Source organism: Uranotaenia lowii, unplaced genomic scaffold (genome assembly GCF_029784155.1).
Source record: "Uranotaenia lowii strain MFRU-FL unplaced genomic scaffold, ASM2978415v1 HiC_scaffold_793, whole genome shotgun sequence".
NCBI classification, from domain to species: domain Eukaryota; kingdom Metazoa; phylum Arthropoda; class Insecta; order Diptera; family Culicidae; genus Uranotaenia; species Uranotaenia lowii.
The window spans coordinates 1-22390 of NW_026598748.1; the positions used below are offsets into that span (position 1 = coordinate 1).

A 22390-nucleotide genomic window follows, 5' to 3' on the forward strand; every position below is an offset into this window, starting at 1 on the left:
ACGATGCTATAGAGGAACCGTTACCTGATGTTTCTTTTTCTCCTTGTCTTCAAACTTTCTTCGCAGCTCGAGTTGCTTGATCAGAGCCATATGCTGCCGCCGTCGTTCCCGTTCCTGCATCCGGTGGTAAGTAAGAAAAAAGTATTAGAACGAAGTTTTTTTTTTAATTTAATTATTTATTTTTTATTTTTTGAAAAAGCATGCAGCAACAAACTCAAGATTCGAATAAACAATCAAGGAGTTACTATTTCCCGGATTAAAAATAAATAAATCGATTATACATGAATTTAAATATGTTATGAAGCCAGCCAATGTGTTACACCTTATATGATTAGAATCAATTTTTCGTGACTAATATTTAAGCTAATTTTTGTTAACCAAAAACCAAAAATTTAACTGTAAGAACAATCGGATGATCAGCGATGCCTACCATTTCTACAGCGTACATCAGCTCTTTCTGTTTGGCGATTTCCTAAACAACGATAGAAAAAAACGAAGGTAAGTTTGAAATAGTATTCTTTCACTTTCTGGCATCGACGGAGACAGCAAAGGGCTCATATGAAGAGAACGCTTGCATTTGACAAACATCGGTGGCACTGTGTACATTAATTGAAATAATAAATTCTACCTAACACCTAAATATAGATTTTTTTTCAAATTTCGAAACTAGCGAAATTTGATTAGTCCCTGATAAAATGAGTAAAACACAAGAATTTCAATAAATGTATCAGAGAAATTTCTTACTTATGCAAATTATTATCAGCAATGGACTGTTTGGAACCAATAACTAACAATGTTATTGACGTTTTTCCGCAACAAGAATGTAGACGTCATATCAAAAGATTTGAAGGCAATCACAAATTGACCTATTGAATAAAACGTGGAAGGGTAATGGCCTCTGGGCGGATCACAATCTACTGAAAGTGGGATCAAAGTAAGATAAATCAAGTGAACGTACGGGTATTTTGAGATTACTTTATAATCAGTAAAGACGATCTTGCGAACATGGCCTGAGTTGATGGTGTCAATTCTAGGAATTGCTGTAGAGATAAATTCGTACCTCGTAATGAAAATCATCTAAACAAATTGATATTTGAAGGAAGTTTACATCAAACAATATTTTTCAAAACAATAAAAAAAACGTATGTACAAACAAAAAAACCAAGAGCTATTTCTTGTCACACTCAATTCTCTATACTAATTATGCAAACAGCTCGTTATGTAAAACTTGATTTTTCTATTCTATTGTTTCATCACAAGCAAAACGGGGGGTGGGTGGATTTCAAGGAATTTTTACAACTACTTGATGTGTTCAAAAGTCTGTAGGACAAAAACAGTTCGCGGAAAGTAGCGGGAAGGGGGCTTGTGTGACTCTACTAAACGATAGACTCATCATCACTCTCTAAAGTCTGTACCTGTTCTTTTTGTAACAGTGCCTGTTGTCGTTTCTGTTCTTTCTCCTGAAAATATGTGTAGTGATTGGATTTCAAAATTGTGGATTTAAACATTTTTACCAACTTTAATTGAACATTTATAGATCAAATAAGGAAAAAGAAACTAAGGATTACCTGTTGCTTCCGGGCGGCTTCTTCTGCCTTTTGACGTGCCAGTTCTTCCTCACGTTTCTTTTTAGCCTGAAAAAGATGATCGACATTTTAGGAATGATTTTTATTATTAAAATAAAAGTATCTCACCTCCAAAGCTTGTTGGTTTTTCAGTTCTCGTTCTTTCCGCTGCTGTTCTAACCGTTCATTACGTTCAGCCTCTTTAGCCTGACGAGCCTGTGAAAATCCAAGAAAATATTAAAGAACGGTTCCACATTATTTTGATTGCAACACTTACCTTTTCTTTATTTTTGCTGATTTCATCCTTAGCCATCTTTTTGGCATCGCGAAGGGCTTGCTGCTGCTTGGCGATTTCAATTCGCTGCTCCACTCCCAGTGCGGTGTGCCGGGTGAACATTTTGAGCTCCTCCAGCCTTCGTGCCACTTCCACATCGGTCATCTTGATGTACTCCCCATCGGTGGCGTACGGAGGAGGTGCCGGTTGCAGGAAAGTACCAACAATTGCCTTGGCCGAGAAACTGAAGTTGTCCCGGTTCAAGTCCTTCGGTTTGAATTGATCTAAATACTGTTCGAGAAGGTTTGTTTTCAGTTAAGCAATCTCTTTTTTTTTTACTTAATTAAAAAGCAATTCAATTGAACTTACCAGTTGAACTTGATTCATGCCCTTCATCTTGTTCATGCTTTGCGGCGGATAGTAGAACACATCGCCCTTGATCTGCCCGTTCTTAGTCAGCCCTCGGATGACCGTTTCCCGGCGCCAGCCCTTCTCCAGCGGCACCCGGAGTTCCTTGACGTTGATTTGCTCCTCACCTTCCGATTCGGACATGCCACTTTCGGCCACGCTTTCCGTGTCCGTGTTGGTGTTTGAGGTACTGTCCATCGATTGACTAGCTTCGATCATCGCCTGGCGAAGTTTTTCCTGTTGAAAAGAGGTGGTTGGTGTTATTCGTAGGTGAAACATTTTTCGCAAAAAAAATGTCTTACTATTTCAGCTTCCTGTGTGAGCAGCTGCTGGGCAGTTAGAGGTTTGGAACCAACGGCTCGAGATTGGGCCAGCAAGGATGCCACCGTGTTTTTCTTAGGTTTGGATACTCCACGACCCAGGTTGCGAGGACGACCTTCCTTGAATTGAGCTGAAAGTGACATAGAGATTACTTATTTTATGATCGAATAGAGAAATAAATACAATCATTCAAAACGTAACTAAAATTTCATCGGTTTTAAAATGAATATTTTTTCAGACAATATTTTGTTGAAGTTACTTGATTAAAAATAAAAACAACCAAACAAGCTTAACAGTAAAAAAAAATCCAGGTAACACGGCTGCCCTTGACATTTTGTAAAAAACAACGGCCATGACTTTCTTCGGAAATTGTCTCAACAAACCAATAAAACAATAAAAAAAAATCAGTACTAACATCCACCAAGCGCCGCGTAATCATAGTCGTCGTAATTGGAGATCTTCAACAGCTCGGACAGGGAACTGTTGAGTCCCAGCTGGGCAGCCAGGTGGTTGTTAACGCCACCGGCAGAGCTGCCACCAGCCGCGGATCCCGCCGTACCGGCCCCGGAGGCGGAGGAACTTCCACCCTGGCCAGCAGCCGTCGAGGCTCCGCTCGGATCACCGGCGGCCAACAGCAACGAGCTGATGGTGCTGTTCAGTCCGCCACCGGAAGTGGCGCCGAGCGAGGAACCAGATCCCGAAACACCGCCGTCCGCCATCGAGAGACCCGACGAGCGGTTTTTGTTGTTCGATTTGCGGCGCGCTGAACATTTTTCAAATTTTGCGTTCATGTGAAAGAAAGAAAGGTCGATTTGGTTTTATGTTTCATTGCATCTCAGATTTAGTTATTCAAATTAGGGATGCATATTTGGTCAGTAAAGCAAGTGAATCCGAAATTTTTGGATAGGTTTCTAGACAGGATTATTTGGTGAGCTTGGTTTCGATTGGTGGGTGTGTAACATGCAGGGGAATGTCTAACGATTTTTTTTTTGTAGCAATGCATATACGCGACTTTTAATTAAGGCTAGCAAAGTATTTTTTACTTACATCGTGGTGCATCCGAACCTCCAGTTCCTGAACCACCGGAAGTGCCCAGAGCGGCCGTAATTGTGCTGAGACTTTGCAGACTATTGGCAGTAGATGCAGATACCCCGAGACCGGAAGGAGGGGCCGGAGAGTCAGATCCCTTGGATGATTTCATGGACAAGTTGAGCGGAACATCGTCTTGAGATTCGCTAGCTGCTGCCACAGCTGCCGCTGCAGCCGCCAAGGATGACGCAATCGATGACGTGGATTTTGTACTAAGATTTAATCCGGCCCAATCGCTTAGCGAATCCTGTATCGAGTCTTTTCCTTTAGTAAAGAGATATAGAAATCAGTACACCGAATATATCGAATATTTCTTTTGATAACAAACCTTTCGTAGAGTTGTAAACACCATTGGATGTAATCGTAGGAGGAAGTTTGATCACTTCTATTCGATCGTTATTTCCGCCGGTGCCACCGGAGCTACTAGCTGACCCACCGCTTCCTAGCCCGGGAAGGATGCCTCCGCCGATACCGGTGTTGCCACCTAAGGAACCGGTTCCAGTTGGAGACTGTCCGAAATCGTTTGCTTCCATCCGAGCTCGTTTCGCTGTATTATTTAAATTAAAAAAAAGTTATTGCCCCGTTTGCTGTTTAAGAAATAAGATCGCCAATCGCCATACCTGAACGACTACTCGATCCAGAAGACTTGGATCCTATATTGGAGCTGGTATACTTGATGATTTCGGTATCCGGTGGTAAACGCACTCCCAAAAGTGAGGACGGATCGCTGTGAACAAACGAACAATTGAATCAAATATTCCAATCGTGAACCAAACTTTTCCTACTTGAGTATTCCGGAGGACATGTAGTCCTTGGCTTTCGCAGAACTGGCCGCCAGAGCATTCATGGTGGCAGTGACGTTTTGCTGAGTAGAAAGATCCAAATTGCCGAACTGCGATAGCGTGCTCAGTGCGTTCATCGATGCACTTAAGCCTGTAAAACAAAACAATATTATCGTTTTAGAAACAGGTATACGCCTCAACCATCGGTGAGCGAAACTTACCCAAATCCGCTGCTGAGTTGTTCTTTCCACCATCCTTTCCGGATCGAGAGAGATTCTGCATGTGGTTCCCGAGAGAACTGGAACCGGGAATATTGCTGGCGCTAATCGTGACGCTTGGCGATGGTTGAGATTTTGCGGATGAGTTGACCGAGGGCGAAGCGGACGATGCTCGGCTTAGACTAAGAATATCGTTTCCCGCATTGCTGCCGCTGTTTCGTCCTCCGTTGCCGCTATTTCCGCCGGAGTTTTTGGATTTCGATGAAACTGATTGACCTCCACCGGATCCCATGCCAGAGGACATCTGTTGTGAATTCTGTTGCGCCGCTGCAGCCGCGGCCGTGATTGCCATCAGCTCCTTCTGCAAGGTTGCTTGACTATAGAGAGATTGTTTGTAAGCGGCGGCTGCGGCCGCCTGCGATACCGAAGGAGAAGAAGCGTTCTAACGGAAAGAATCCATCATTTATGAAATCTACCCTTCAAAATATAATAGAAATTTTTCAACAAACCTTATAAGAGTTGGCACCACCTGTACCGCTGTTTATTCCACTGCTACTGGCACTACTGCTGCTGCTATTGCTGCTTCGATCCCGCTTTTTGGCCTTTCCACCGCTGCCTCCACCCTTGCCGTTGGCTCCTGCTCCACCCGGTGATCCGGCACCAGCACTCATCGCCCCGAGTCCTAGTCCGCCCGGGAATGCCCCGGCCAGATCGGCACCCGGAGGAAACGGTAACTGAGAAGCCATACCGGACGCCTGCAACCGGGCGAAGTAGTCCTGTGCGGCCAACTGAGCCATGGACCACCAACCTGATGGGGAAAGGAAAAATGAATTTGGATTAATAAGATGCAGCTGTATGAAGTGGATTCCTTGCAGATGGAGTAAAATTGTTTTATCAAGCTTTTATGTCTTTTCCAGAGTCTATAATTGAGGCATTTTCCTTATAGTCAAGGGATTTTCGGGCTAGAGATGGTTTGTATAGTATTTAAAAGGCTCTTTGACTTCAGTGAGAGGGGGCTCCAATACAAAATCAATATAGAATATGACACAACTCAACGATTTTCAAGCGAATTTGTTCACAAGTAGGAATTAACACAACAAGATAATTCACCATACAGAACAACAGACACACTTTTCAAACCGAGGGGTCTCATACGAAATAATGGAAAACTAGCTGCCCCGGTAAACTTCGTTTTACCTTTATATTTAACTTCATCTACACGTATTTAACTTCTTCGTGTTCGTGTTTCAATTCTCATGAAAATCGACATAAAATTGTTCGAGTTGTGTGCCATTTCAAGTTGATTTTGTATGGGAGCTCTCCTTCTATAAAAAGTGAGATTCTCGAAACTTTTACAAAAACCATCTCTAAACCGAAAAAACCCCGGATCCCAAAATTAACTTCATTTCGATTTTCCGTTTATACGTGATGGTGTTACAAAGAAAACGCCTCCATTTTTATACATAAGAATACACAGGAAAGTTTCCAAATACAATAATCGAAAACCTGGAACATGATTTGAAATTGCTATTTACTTTTTTACAATAGCAATCTACTCTCTTTAAACTACGAAAAAACTAAATACATGTTATTCCATTCATCCAGGAAAGTAATATCACAATACAGGGATCCACATATGAATCAGTTTGCCATACAAGAGGTGAAAACCTTCAAATACTTAGGTATTCATTTAGGTAGTACTCTTTCCTGGAGTTGTCATATACAACATTTAGAAAAAAGAATTTTTCCCCTCTGTGGTGTACTTTGGAGATTGAAGAACTTTGTGCCACAACATGTTCTTTTAAAATTCTATTACGCATTCATGCACTCTATATTCCACTATCTTATAACAGTCTGGGGACGAGCATCTCTTTCACACTTACATAAACTTCAAACTTTGCAAAATAGATGCTTGAAAAATATTTACAATCTTCCTTTGCTGCATCCAACTAGGCTTATTTATTCATCCAGAGTCCATAATATCTTACCCTTATCAGATCTTTGTGATCTTTGTGATGTTTTTGATAATCTGCATTCGTCAACTTCTATTCAAAACCTACTTTTCACAACGGGAATACGAACACATAATACTCGTAACTTAAATCATCTTCAACGCTGTCGATCCTCAACCTCCTTAGGACAAAAAAGGATATCGTTTATTGGACCAACAAAATATAATTCCCTACTACAATGAATTAAAAGAAATCAATTCATGATCAATTTTCGAAGTCAAATTAATTCAAATATTTTTTTTTTTTTTTTTTGTGGCGTTTAAATAGCTGTGAGAAGCTGACGCTGAAAATGAAATGTGGGTAGAGGGGTCAGGGAAGTCAAATTAATTCAAATATTTAAAGATAAATTAAGTCCGTAAAACAAGGCGAACAAGGCTAGCCTTTATTATTTTTGTAATTTTGTAGCGTTAATTATTGTTAAATTGTAGTTATAACTTAATCTTTTGATTTTAATCTTTAAATTTTAGTATTACTTTTCATATAAATATTTAAAATTTTCTTAAAAATGAATCTCTTTAAAGGAAATCTCTTACCATTGAGATTCAAAGTATAAATTAGTTTAACTTATATCGCCACATATCCTCCCATTAAATTATAAACTTTGAGTTCTCAGCACGAGTAATGTTTTGCTCGCGTAGCGTATTTGATTTTTTGTTGTTGTTTCTGCTGTCAGACGTGCTGAGAACAGTAGCGTCCATTACCTGGGGCCTCAATGGAGCCTTTTGGTATGGGGGAGTGTGGTGGGCCGCTACAAAAATTACAAATTACAAAATTGAAAACAAAGACTCATACAGATGTTTTAGGAATAAAATTTTATGTAAATAGCGTTAAAAGGGTTCATCCATAATTTCATCCATACTAACAATTAACTGTTTTAGCGATTAAGACTGACATTATTATGCATTGAATTGGAATGAAACATTGTACATCGAAATTCAAGAGGCGGACAAACATCAAATTTTGTTATATCAAATTCGCCGACCCAAAAGGAGTCTTCCATATTAACACTACAATACTTTCGCTATGCTAACGTCATTATGCGTAGGATTAAAACGGAAAATTGCACATAGATGCGAAATGGGTCACAGATCGGCGAAATGGGTGGTCCTTATGAACTGTCCAATTTGTTTGCTATTTTGTCGAAATATATCGATGTGAAAAGTTGCACACAAGGGACGACCCGATCCCTTATGTTGATATTTACACTGAACCCTACATCACACTTAAAGTACACTTGAAGATTCACTTAAAAAGAAGAATTCAGTAATTTTCTTCATTTCAAGTGACTCATGAACATTGCACTTGCCCCTCATTTAATTTAAAGTGAGCGAGTTAATATTCACTTACTCATCACATCAATGTCGCTTGAAAATTATACGGATTATTGATATTGTCGATTCGTTTTTCTCTAATAAAAGATCTCATGCCAAATTTGGGCTAGATCGGATCATGGTAAGGGGTCGCTCAACGAGTCTGAAGTTTGTATGAGATTTTGAGAAATTTTGTTCATGAAAAACCAGTTTTTCATCAATAACTTAGGTTCCCATCGGCCGATTTCTTTTGAATAAGGTTTTCCTTAAAGCTTAAATTATAACAAATATTTCATAACAAGACTGCATTTCGATTAGAGTAAAGATAAAAATGTTATTAGGCCTCAAATGGGCTAACTTTTTTAAAGGTGCGTCAATAGTTTGCTATACAATTTCGCATGGGACACGCGGTTGAAGGCCTTCGTAAAATCAATCAAGACTCAAGAGTAGAATGACTATCCCTTTTCTATCAATGCATTTGGAAAAATCTTCGTCTACTTTTATTAGAGCAGTTTCAGGGCTATGCTTTTTACGAAAACAAGATTGGAATTCATTGAAGAGTCTATTTTAATTTATGTGAATGAATATTAGTTCCTTGACAATCTTCTTTAAAACTTTTAATAAAGAGCATAGTAGACTTAAAAATTTCAAATTATAAATCGTATCGCAATTAGATTTTTTGAGCAAAGGTATTATTATGTTTTCCAATCAGTAGGAAATTTGACACATATGATAATACAATGAAATAAATGTTTTAGAACAGGGAGAGAATAATCGGAAGAACAATTTCAATAAGCTTTATTGGAATGTTATCAAATCCAGTCGCATTTGACTTCATAGAATACGCGGCATTATTTATTTCTTAAATCTTCAACTAACCTAAATTTAAATCCGTTTGAATGAACTTGAGCAATCGGTAAAGTTTGTAAAAAAAATAGTTTATTTCATAAGCCGAGAAGTAACTATTTTGAGATGAGATTCAGAAGATCTTTCAGTCAGACCAAGTTTCTTGATATTTTTCCACACAGCTTTAGGTAGAAGATTAAAATCAACAGAGAGAATTTATTGCATTTCCAATTACGGTAAGCCAGATCTCTATTAATACAGACCCCGTTCGATTTTGGCAACACGCCCGTACATTTTATGTTGCCAAAATCGAATGTTGCCAAAATCGAACGGTTTTTTTTCTCAACTTATTTTTCAGTTATTTTTACGAAATAACTATTATTATTACCAAAAACGTTATTTTTAGTCCATTTCCGACCATTTGTATTATTTTTTTTTATTTTTTGCATCATGTTTTTGATGCATTTTGCACCTTTCTTGTTTTGTTTATAATGTTTGTTTTCATTTGACATATTTGCTGTTTTTGTCATTCTCCATCATATTTTAGTTGTTTTTCATCATTTTCAATCTTTTGTTTGAATTTGTTTTTTTAATTTTTGAATTTTTCATCTTTTTGTCATTTTTGAGTACTTTATAAATTTATTAAAAATCTTTTGTTTTTATTGTTGCATTTTATCACCATTTCAGAACGTAAATACGTATGTATGGTGTTTGTATATATTATATTGTTCCTGTTATAAAGAAAACTAACATGTAATGTTGTTTCTAAAAACCGTTCGATTTTGGACATGTGCCAAAATCGGATGTTGCCAAAATCGAATGTTGCCAAAATCGAATGTTGCCAAAAACGAACGGGGTCTGTAATTGCAAATTATACATATATCATTTGTAAACCACCAAGGTTTTTCTTTAATGTTCTGAACTTATCACGAAAAAACGTTTCATGAATACGATTGAGCTCAATGTTCAGCATGTTCAATATTATATCAGAGTCGTTAACACAAGTGTAACTTTCACAGCTGAATTTTTCAAGCGTAGAATTTCAGCCATTGGAACCATAGTTCGAGTAATCACGATACCAGTATCCTGTAACTGGATCATCCCGTCCCGTGCAAAGTTGAGTGTGTAAAAAACAAGGTCCGGGATCTGAAAATTGATTTAACATGTTTGAACGCTGTTTGTTTGTTTGAAAGTTTGGACGCATATTCAAGGCATATTCGTTATATTTTATTACATTTTAATACCTATTAAAAACCTGATACTTGACAGACAATTTTTATTATGATTTTATTTGAATCAGATTTATACACGAATAAAATATCAGAACAACCAGCTTTCTTACATAAATAAGAAAAAAACATAATTTAAATAAAAACGAATTGAAAATAAAAAAAAACTATCAGTGTTTGAAAGTTATAATAATCATAATAAACAAACATTATCAATATTAGAAAAAAAGTGCTATCTTAATTTTTTTTTATTTGGTTGGATTAAAAAAAAAATTAACTTTTTTTCTTAATTCATTTATCCTAATGTGTCTTAAATTTTTCATAAAGATAATGATTTAAATAAAGATAACAACACAGACATAACAAAAAAAAAACGATAACAAAACAAAAAAACACCAAAATATTTTACGCTGCATTTATCGGTCAAATTCTGTGTTATCGGAAAAGCAAAGCAAAACCCAAACACAAATTTACAAATCATTGTTTATTTTGGTTTTCATGAATGGCATAATAAAAGTATCGTAAACTGCGTTCACGCGTTTGCGTTTTTATTTTGCTTCACATCTACTATGGTAGCCCGAGCTCAGCTACAGCGATCAAAGCAAAGAGGCCGACAATTTACGATCGAGCAATGCAAAATCGCGAAGGAGAGAGAATGCGTTCCCGCACCACTACTTATCAACGATTCGCTCTCCTTCGATTCTCTCTCTCTCTCTCTTTCGAGATTTCCCACACAACTACCATCGCAAAAAGCATCTGTACGTTCTCTGTTTCTCTCTCAACTCTCTTTAAACTACGCAAGTTGGTGTTCGTGAAATTTGAAACAAATCCTTTCCAAGTAGTTGTGTTGAGACTTTTCTCTCTTGCTCAAATATTCGAGAGCAGCAGGCTGATTTTTGCAAACATCTCCCCCAAAACGAAAGAAGGTTCACGCACGAGACAGCAGGCGCACGTTTTTTTGTGTCGGCCGCCGGCTTTTCGTATCGGTGTGCGTGAGACATCGGAGATTGAGAGCGGAAATAAACAAGTTTGGCTCCAAAAATTTATTCAATGAATTCCAAGGATGGTATTCACCAAACAGCTGATTGCGATGTGGTGTTGAGCTCGATTGCATTTGGCGACCGGGCATACTAGTGTGTTTTTCTGTGGGTGTTGGTTTGTGTCCCGCAGATACTATCGTGTGAATGTGTATAATGGCCAGCCAATTTGACACGAGAAATGAGATCAAACACAAACTCTGATCACTTGGCTCCGGTTGCCTCCTTCCATCACTGTCAATGACTATGTACATAATGGTTAATTTATTTAAAGGAAAACTTTATGCAATCGTAAACTAAACAGTATATAAAACATTTATGAATTACACGTTAGAGTCCAAAACATGAATGAAGTGGCTTGTTTTGACGCCGACAGACTTGTTGTTGCATTGTTTGTTATTGTAGTTGTTTGATGCTATTCGGTACCGGGTTTGGTTTACATAACCGAGCCTATAATACATAATGTGTGCAAGCGAGCATTTATTCATACACGGCACGCATCAGCATAAAATCTAGTGTCTAGATAAAGTGCTACAAGCCAACAACAATTTTTTATGTACCCGGCGCCTCCATCGGCGCTTTTCGTAGTACATTATGTATAGAGTAAACAACACAAAAGCTAACGAGGCGTGTATTTCTGTTAAGCATCGGCGAAGCTAACTTCCGTCAATAATCAAAAGTGCCAATACAATTTACAGGTGAAAACCTACATATGTATATGTATGACCTTGAACTTGGAGGCTGATTAAGCCAAATACGGTATTGAAAAAAATGCCTGAACAAGCTGAACCATCGATATGAGACAGCAACAAATTAGCCTATGAATAACATCAGGTATATGCATAATGTATGTACATTTAGCAGGTGAAACTCTTCAGACTTCATTTTATGACCCAGTAGAAACTCCTACTTTTTCTGCGTTAAGCATCAATAGTATCGGAGAATGACCTTCATGGTCAATGGTTTATAATAATTTGCTATTATTCTTCTGTTTTGATAGTGATCTGTGCGAGTAATTTGGTTCAGTATTTTGCTCTGTCGGTTCATCAATAACAAGAATGATATAGCCGACTAATGAAGTGGTATATTTAAAAGGACTTTCGTAGCACCACCGCATGGCCACCGTACATATGGCTATTTTTTAAGGAAAAAATGGCTATAGTTAGATCCTATAATCGCTGATCAGTGCACTCACTTTTAGCGGTTTAATTTTGCCGCTAAACTTAGACCGAGCTAGCGAATCAAAAAGTTCCGCTATGTGCTAAAACCGATTATTGAAAACCGCTAACTCCTGTATGTTAGAACATTGCGGACCAAATACGAGATATCTTGTTTATTCGCTTGCCGCTAGAAGCCAAGAAGCAAAACTTAAATGTTATAAAGTTTGAGAGAACAGGAAATAGATAGGGAAATATGAAAATGAAAAGAATTATAGACGAAGATCAATAGCTTTCAGAAAAAGGTATTATCACCAATGGGTTCATGACCTCACACCTGATGAGGAACCGAAGTGATAGTAGGTTGAATCGATCTTCCAAAGGGACTATTCCTGCCAAAACTTCAAGACTCATGGTATGCGTTGAGGGCGGGTCCCAGCGACACGCGAACAACGATATTGGATACGCTCGAGTTTGATGGAGTGAGTTTTAGCAGCTGATTGAAAACAGAAGCTACCATATCCCATCACTAAAAGAATAGTTATTCGGTACAGTTTTATAAGATCCTCTGGATGGGCTCTCCACCAAGCGACAGTGATTGATCGGAGAAAATATGTTCTTTGTTGGCATTTTCCTTTCAGATACTCAATATGGGCCAATATGATACACTTGGAATCAAACCAAACTCCAAGATACTTGAAACACCTTGATTGAGTGATCGTTCTGCCTAGGAGTTGAAGCCTAGGTTGAGCAGGTCTAAGCTTCTTAAAGAAAATAACCATCTCCGTTTCCTGAGGGGATAACTCAATCCCAAGCCGCAAAGTCCAGGAAGACAATCTGTCTAAAGTATCTTGGAAAGGTCTGTGCAGATGAGACACAGTAGAGCCTGTGACAGACACCACGCTGTCATCTGCAAGTTGTCTTAGAGTGCGGCTCTCAGAGAGACAACTGTCGATGTCACTTACGTAGAAATTGTACAATAGCGGACTCAAACATGAACCCTGCGGGAGGCCCATGTAAGAGGTTTTTCTAACTATAATATCTCCGTGAGCAAAGTTTAAATGTTTCAAATGTATAAGATGTTGTACAATAGTGGAGGCAGAATCTGGGAGTGCAACTTGTTCGACAAAATTTCTATTGAGACTACATCAAAAGCTCCCTTTATGTCTAGAAACACTGAAGCCATTTGCTTACGTTTTGCGTAAGCCATTTGTATCTCAGAAGATAGCAAAGCAAGAGATTCGTTTGTCTCTCTGCCCCTTCGGATGCAGAGGCTTTGGGTGATTTTAAGAGATCATCCTTAGAAGATGTATGACCACCTGAAGGGCACGCTCTGTCATCTGGAGTGATGTCCTCAGAATTAGGGCCTGGGTACTCCATGTGTTCTGGCAAATTTAAGTATTTTTTCATACTCTTACATAAGTTTCCGCTTCAACACGAATGTAGCATAGTTGGCTGATCGAAGAATTGTTAAATCGGCTATACTAAAACTTTAAAACTTGCATCTTTCGTTTAAGTTATTTTAGTAGTAAAACCTCATGCATACAAATAAAACTGTATGTCCATGAAAGTTGAAAGATTGCCCTTTCTAATGTATATATTTTTGTTTTGGTATGTTTGCAACTTTCAGAGATATTAAACAATAAAAACATGCAATTTTTTAAAGAAATCACTCAAAAAGTACCATTAAACTTCAAAATAGTGACTTGACATCTTCAATGAAGTTTAGTTTTTCAATTGTCACAACTCTCTCATACAAAGTTAGTCTCAAAACTCGCTCCGAAAAAAGTTAAACGAATTTTTCGTTTTTTGAGGTTAGTTTTGAAAAAAATGTCGTTAAAACATGTTGTTTCAAAAGATAGAGCTTTGACGTCTTCTACAAAGTTTCTTAAAATTAGATGATCTACAACTTTCTTGAAGACATCATAGTGATAAAATGATAAATACAAAAAATAGGAAAATTATCTCACTTATAGGTGAATTTATCAGAAAAAAATTTCAACAAAATATGTGCATTTAAAAATGATGAAACATTGTAGAACATACCATAAAGCTATTTTGACATTCCTTCAAAAAGCCCATGATCACGTTTTTCGAGTTTTAAACCACTGTGCAATGGTAGTGCGACACCAGGTCAAAACCAGTGCAATACTGTCCGAATAAACAAACAAAATGACAGCACCTAAGTGGTGCACCAGTACAACACTCGGCATAAATAAATACGGTATTATTTCACGTGATAACTGAAGAGCGAGTAAAATGCGACTGCACGCTACAACGTCAACGTTTCGAATGATTTTTGTTTTTTTTCTGATGGAAAAAGGTGAAAAAAAAACATCGACATTTGTATATGGGTTCGTATGAGGTAGAGAGTTAGTAAGTTTGTTCAAGTGGTTGTGATATTTAATTTTTACAATACAGCAGATTTTTACAGATCAGTTCATGTAAAAATAAGATGAAATGACCATATAATTGGCATTTTTAAGCTGTTAATAGTTTATTTATAGAGTTTGTTTTCAATTAGGTCGTATGAACCGATATTAAATTTCAGCTATCGAGTGCAAATGATTGATAAAGTAGTATTCTATGTTTGGTAAAAATTTGGTTCCATTTGATCAATGAATAACTTTACCAAAATGATTTGAACTTAGAACGTATGATGGCTATGTTAAGCTTATTTTCAGTACAACTTCTTAAACAAAAATATATATCATAATTCTGAGTCTGAGTTCCAAGTTGCTTTCTCCATTTGAAGCCGACATTAAAGGTGTAAGTTTAAATCTTTAGACAATTAACGCGAAAGATCTCAGTGAAACTTCATGTTTCTTTGAAGAGATCTAATTTCTCTTCAGACTAAAACGTACATCATTCAAGGATAGTATGGCTAGCATTTAACTAACGCTAAACCACCAGCCCACAGAAGGTGTACTATGTATGCCGTGATCGATCTCATGACCTCTTGCTTCGAAGACTTTAACCTATCCCCTAGGCCACGGTTGGCGGCTAATGCATTAAACATGTTAAGCCCCTGGAAGCATGGTTGCCGAAATCACAGAAAAATCTGTATTATCACAGAATTATGAACAAAATTTCATCACAGAATCTGTGTCACGGATCACAGAATTTTTAAAATTTTACAGAATTCACAGATTTTCTAAATTTTGTACAGATTTACAAAATTATTAATTTGCAAGTTACTTTCGACTTTTTATTTTAGACTCTTATTCAAGAAAATTTGAAAACAAGTTAATGTAAAATGATTTATTTCTATTAAAAAAGTAAATAGTTTCCAATATGTTGATGTTTCAGATGATTTCCCAATGGACTTCATAAAAATAGCATCACAGAAAACCGTCACAAAATTTTAGATTGAAATCACCTAATTCGAGATTTTTTCTGTCAAAAACACAATACTTTTTTCGACAACCTTGTCGATATACACTGCCGGCCAAAAGTTTGGGATCACCCGTTAAAAAACATGCAAATTTTGATCGTTCATATCTCAGCCGTCTTAGGACATATTGCAAATCTTCTGATCTCATTTGAAAGATAATGAGCAATAGCTATTTCGAAGGTATTTTGCCGATAAATAATGTTTTAGTTTTGCACCTAAAACTTAACGTAAAGTTAGAACATTTTCAAAAAATCGCACTCAATATTCAAAGCTGATCATCTTGGGATAGGGTGAACCAAATTTCAAAATTTGAGTTGCATTAGAATCCTTATTGTATACTTCTCAAAACACAATCAAAAAATTGTGTGCAAAAATTTAAGAATGTACTATTAATCAATAAAATAGACACTTGAGTTATCGTCCACAAGTTTGGGATCACCCCTAGTATTGTGTATCGGCCAAAAGTTTGGGATCATTCTTTTAAAAACATGCAAATTTATCTCATTCATATCTTTCTCATCTTACATCGTATTGCAGATCTGAAGGGTGCATTTGAAAGCTTAGGAATTGTTGTTTTTTCATAAATTCATTAAAAAATTATATTTTAAATCCATAACCATAAAAAATTCACAATCATAAGTGTGAATTTTGAAAAAAAAAAAAAAACAATTAATATCAGGTAAATTTTTTATGGTTATCACTTTAGAATATAATTTTTGTTTGAATTTATGAAAGAACAACCGTTTCTAAGCTTTCAAATGCACCCATCAGATCTGCAATACGATGTTAGATGAGAAAGATATGAATGAGATAAATTTGTATGTTTTTGGCCGATACACCATACTGAGGGGTGATCCCAAACTTTTGGACGATAACTTAAGTGTCTATTTTATTAATTAAAAGTACATTCTTAAATTTTTGCATAGAATTTTTTGATTGTGTTTTGAGAAGTATAAATTATGGATTCTAATGCAACTCAAATTTTGAAATTTGGTTCACCCTATCGCGAGATGATTGGCTTTGAATATTGAGTGCGATTTTTCGAAAATGTTCTAACTTTAGGTTAAGTTTTAGGTGCAAAACTAGAACATTATTTATGGACAAAATACCTCCGAAATAGCTATTGCTCATTATCTTTCAAATGAGATCAGAAGATTTGCAATATGTCCTAAGACGGCTGAGATATGAACGATCAAAATTTGCATGTTTTTTAGCGGGTGATCCCAAACTTTTGGCCAGCAGTGTATGCAACCATATCGAAAAATTTACAAAAGACTGAAAAAGTGGTCAAACTCATTAGAAATCAGGCTGTTTGGTTCGCAATGTGTTTTTTCGAACTTTCAATTATTGGATTTTTGGATTCATATTCTTACGAGCTGTCAAATCTACATTTACGGATTTGTTTTTTTGTTATTTGCATTTGAGTGCTGAATTTTAAACACGATTTCGTTATTTTGAAGCGTGATTTATCAAATCAAACTTTGATGGCCCAAAATGTTTAACATTATTTAACCATCAAAGGATGTGGTAGTGAACAGAAACTGACATTGCGAAAAAGAGATTAAATTCTGCATCCACCTCCGCCATTTTTCTAAGAATTGGATTTGAATAGAATAAAATTTAAAGTTCTGGCATAGGACTAGTTTTAGCTACACACTTAGAAAAATTCCCGTAACATTACATGCAATAGCATGGGTAGAAAGGAATCGGGTATGTACATGCAACAATACTGCTTGTTTCATGTAAACTTCCCATCGCATTCAACTGCTTTGTTTACTGTAGGTTTACATTTCTCGCATCATCCTTAGGTATATGGCTATTAATCCAATAAGAAAAAGATCCGGCTCTCTTTTATAAAACTTTTATTTTCTAAAACAACAACTACATCTAATAAAACATTTTACCCGAATTGAACACTACACACTGCACACTATTCACTTTCACAAAACGCCGGTTGATGTTTTTTTGATTCCCTCAGCGACGGAAACGACGACAGGTGCAGAAGGACATCGAAGGCAACTATCGGACTTCTGCAAAAAACAAATGGTAGAAGCTAATCAACATTGTAACCACTTCTTAAAACGATATTTTAATATATTTTCACTTACCTTACTCAATAACTCTATTCCCAATACTTCCGGGAGGAGACTCCAACTCGAACAAAAACAAACAGCACACGACAGGCTTCTTCGATTCTCTAGATTTTTGCTCACTTTTTCTCATCTGCTTGTCAAACGCCTAAGAGAAACATGCTTTCTCACACTTAAACTGATCAAGCAGCCCACGTTTTGTTGCAGAGCATTTCAAAAACGCAGTCACCCAATTTCATTCCCGAAGGGAGAAATGTTCATCAGCTTCTCAGTTACTGACTGAGAAATCAACGACTGTACAGAGATGGACGCTTCGGTTGTGGTTTATTTCAGCACTTGCTGGGGCCAATGTTGCATAATTTCATATAGAAAGAGGACGGTTCAATCACACATTAAAGCTGTCCACGTGATTTGGTGAAACGGCCAAATTTCATATGCGATTTGCATCTCTTTTTCTCTTAGGAGCGATGAGAATAGTAAAACTATGCCCTTGCCTTCACTGAGCAATTCATTTCACTGATCACACGTAGCGCTGATGAGGTGTATTCAGAGTCACAAACCAGCAGTGCTCTGACAGTAGAAAAGTGATCATTCGTTAGAGAAAAAATTTCTCTTAGCTCTCTCAGCAGCAGATGATGAAATGCTCATTTAAAATCCCCTCACAATTATTAGGAGCGAAAAAGTTCACTGTCTCCTTTTGGGCAAGATGAGCAAAATGAAGCCTGAGTCACGAACAGGTACAACAAAAAACGGACGAAGTTTGCGACACTGAGATTTACATGAAATTGCAAGTTAATTTCATCGCAAATGTCGAGATGCTATACTCTTTTTCATATTTTCTGTGGCGAGGCTGCAAAAAAGTGTCATGTATACATAAGATTATTAGATCTTATAAGATTACATTTTTCTTTCTGTGTAGACTCAAAATTCTGTTTTAAATCTGTACGTTAAACATTCAAAACACAATGCTAATACAATTCAATCGAAAATATAAATATTAAAGATGAATAAAGACTGGAAAACAAATCTTTTAATTGAGTAATTTTTCTTTTAAAATACTCAAGTTACCTTTAACTGTGATGAAAAAAAATCAAACACAATTGATGATTTATTCTGACTAAAATTCTTGGGTTGATCGCAAGTCAAAACTTATGATCAAAATATCATAATATTTTTATATACCTGCTTGAGATTATATTTAACAAAGTAATAATGGTCATTTTTCAATTTTAATCAATGACAAATCAAGAAACAAATCACGCTGAATGATCATTGAAAATATTATACAAATTTGGTCTAGATTGTTCTCATCTATGAACTCACTTTTAGAGAAACGGTTTTTTTTTTTCTAAGAAACAATATTTGCGAATTGAGTGATCCCATTTTCAATATCAAATGCTGCATTATTTGGTCCCAGTGACTATCGCTCTTTAACGATCAATTCAACCGGAATTGATGAATCATGCGTTTGCATCATGTTTATATATAAACAAAACAAGTAGGCACATAAACAAGTGAAAGTGAAAACAACTCATACTCTCCTTTACGATTACTAACAACCAAAAGCGCGCTCGCTGATGCTATCGTGGGTTTTCCGCATCGTTGAGAATTTGATAAAACGGGTTTCCTCCCCACACCACCACCCCCACATTGTTGACCCAATTGTTTGCCACCACATTGTTAATAAATGGGTCGATGGGGTGGGAAAATACGCGGCGCGCTAAGTCAGCTTCCAACAATCGAAAGTGTTAAATTTCATTATGCTTAATGGCCCCCGCCAGTAAATGGCCTATAAAGGCTTGGTGATGACAGAATTTATCGTTTCGATAATTTTCAGCTACTTTAAGAGAGATTTAAAGCTTTTAGAAGAAAGACTCAAGTACTTACTGGAATGCAAACCGGCGAGGGAAGCAGCTTGGGAGGCGGCCACAGCCATTGTGTTGGGGTGCGAATGAGACATCGGAAATCGATCCGATCCGCTACCGGAAGCGGCTGCTGCTGCGGCCGCCGCTGCATTTGGCATTAGGCCACCCAGTCCACCGGGCATGGCGAACTGGGAGCCGAAGAGAGGGTTCGATGCCGCCGCTGCTGCCATTGCTGACGGATCACGACCCCAGTAAGCTGAAAAAAAAGAAGAAAGAAACGATTAGACGTTAGAAAAAATTGTAAAAGTAATCTTGATCATAGGAATTTTTTGTTCGGGCGACAACTAATCCTTAAGGTATCTACAAAAAAAACAGGGCGTTTTTATCCGCTTTTTCGTTGGAAGATCAATTTTTGGGACTGATATTCAAGTGAAAGCAGAAGTTTTTTGAGAAATTTTCATTACATGATGAAAGTGGTGGAAACAATATTACCCCTTTTTGAAAATAACACTGTGGGGCAACTGCAAACGACACTACCGGGGTACGTACCTTTAACACATTAGACTGAGTCGATTTTTGGTCAGTTTTGAATTTCTCAAATCCTGAGGTCTAAAAAGCTTCGTTTTGGTTCATCCATGATTTTTGCCGAATTTTAAAGTAACGTTTACATCAGTAAATTTTAACTTTCAGGTTTTTAAGGGAAAATTGAATTTTTTGTACTTAAAAAATCAACATAATATTTGTTTTTTTTAAAGGTTTTTGTACCAATTTATAAATTCTTCAAATAAAATTTTCCTCCGAACAACTTTGTCCAAGACCGAAACTTCGTATCTTATTAGGCAAACAAGTTATTAGCTGGGGGTATGTCTTAAGGCATTGGAAAACATAAATTCAATTCACATCACTACTTGACCCTCGCAAAGTAGGGATGATAAGGGCATAATGACCACCTTAAGGAAAACGCTTATTTAACCATAGAAAATAGCTATGATATGGAGGTTATATTATTGTTTCGTGTTCAGACACTTGAGAAGCCTATTTCCTAATGGGCTGAAACGTGGAAAACTAGATGAAAACGTTAAAAAATGCATTTTAGAAATTTTTGCCAAAAGCTGAAAACCAGCCACTGTGAGGGCATAATGAGAACCTCCCCTGAGACAGTATGAGTACCATTAATCAGGGCAAGATGTGCGTTTTGTGCCGGGGAATCTAGCAGCGAATTCAACTCGATGAAGTCAGGTGAGTCGTAGATTCATCAAACAAAGCAATAACAAAATAATCTAGGTCTGTTTGTAGAAGACAAACAATTCACGCACGCTCATACATTATGTGCTTTGTTTGGCGGATGATGCTACTAGCCGAATAATGTAATAATAAAAAAATCGATCATGAATTGTAAATGGAAAAAAATAACCTCGAACAGAAATCGAACTCTAGTCTTTTGGTTACCTCTCCGACACCTTACCAATAGGCTAAATCGTCGGATGTAAACTTGTCAAGTTGTGGCTCTAAAAATTAATTTTAATTCGCTGCTAGGTTCTACGGCAGAAAATGCTCATCGTGCCTCGATAATATGGTGCTCTATATGCCCCTAGTCAACAAATTTAAGTAAAAACGTGTTTTTAAATTAATTAAAGTGAAAAATCAAAAATTAATGTTACGCACTGCATTATAGATCAAGGTGATTTTAAGATCATAAGAGCTTATTTCGTGATGCTCAAAAATTATAATATTATCGTTACTTGAGAACATAGCTGTTTTTTTAAATATCTCTGTAAAGATGATAAGGATATTCCTGTTTTTGTGAAAAATTAATGCTATAGGAAGTACAAAAAAAATATTCATGAAAATTTATTTAAGAAAATTCGTACTTTCGTAGAAAAGAGTAGTGCTTATTATGCCCTGGGTGCTCGTTATGCCCTTAACTTCCCTATTGCATGAAAGTAGTCATGCAAGAGTTAAACGTAAAATTATCGGTAGTTTTAGGAAAAAAAACCTCATTGTGTGTACTGTGTTCTGATGTACATTGAAAAAAAAACCTCAAGTAAATTTGTCCCATCGTAAAAATGATCGCTAGTCAGCCCCATTGAAAAAATCATCACATGTCGGTCCCAAAGCCAATTATTATAGTGATAGACGACCATACAGTGTGCCTTGAAATACAGTACCGTTCATAATTGTAAAGAAATTGGAAGCTCGCGCTTTGTCATCTTGACTTTGAACTTCCATAACTTTTTTCTCAGATGACATTTGTTGATCTTTCTGCGAAAGATAGATCAACTATCACACTTCATATCACGAAATTTAAGCTTTCTAAAGATTGTTTGGCCAGAAATAAAGTAATTCTACAAAAATCGAACTTTTTGGTCTTTACCATTCAAACTGCAATATCTCAGAAAATACGCAACGCTTTTTATTAAAATTTTGCAGAGTGATTGTTGAAATATAAAGTTAACATGTTTGAAGTTTTTGGAAAGTTCTATCGATGAGATCAAAAATTACGCGATGTTCAATATTTCAGGCATGAACCTAAAATTGCGATTTCTATAGAATTTTGGACGAATGTTTGCATAGGAAAATCATATTTTATGTATAACAACCAGTAAATATGTTTCAATCAAAAACCTCAAACAATTTTATGACATTCTGATTACAAAACACAAATGGATCATTTATTTATTTTTTTCTTTTTTTCATTGCTTCTTATTTGACTGATTTGTGGTTGGAAAAGATATTGTTCACATGAATCGTTCGAAATTCTATAGAAATCGCATTTTTAGGTTTATGCCTGAA

The 22390-nt window shown here is 36.6% G+C and overlaps 1 protein-coding gene across 1 annotated transcript; it reads right to left on the reverse strand.

Annotated features, from left to right (window-relative positions):
- Positions 1-24: 24 nt before the first annotated feature.
- Positions 25-19853, reverse strand: LOC129760868 (spidroin-1-like; the record flags this gene model as incomplete). The annotated part of the gene is made up of 16 exons (XM_055758547.1): positions 25-114; positions 431-472; positions 1416-1460; positions 1569-1634; positions 1695-1781; positions 1843-2130; positions 2209-2484; positions 2550-2698; positions 2984-3331; positions 3616-3921; positions 3986-4204; positions 4278-4384; positions 4443-4590; positions 4661-5099; positions 5167-5465; positions 19620-19853. Coding segments are annotated over 16 exons (3143 nt in total), but the record flags the coding sequence as incomplete, so codon positions are not given.
- Positions 19854-22390: the final 2537 nt, after the last annotated feature.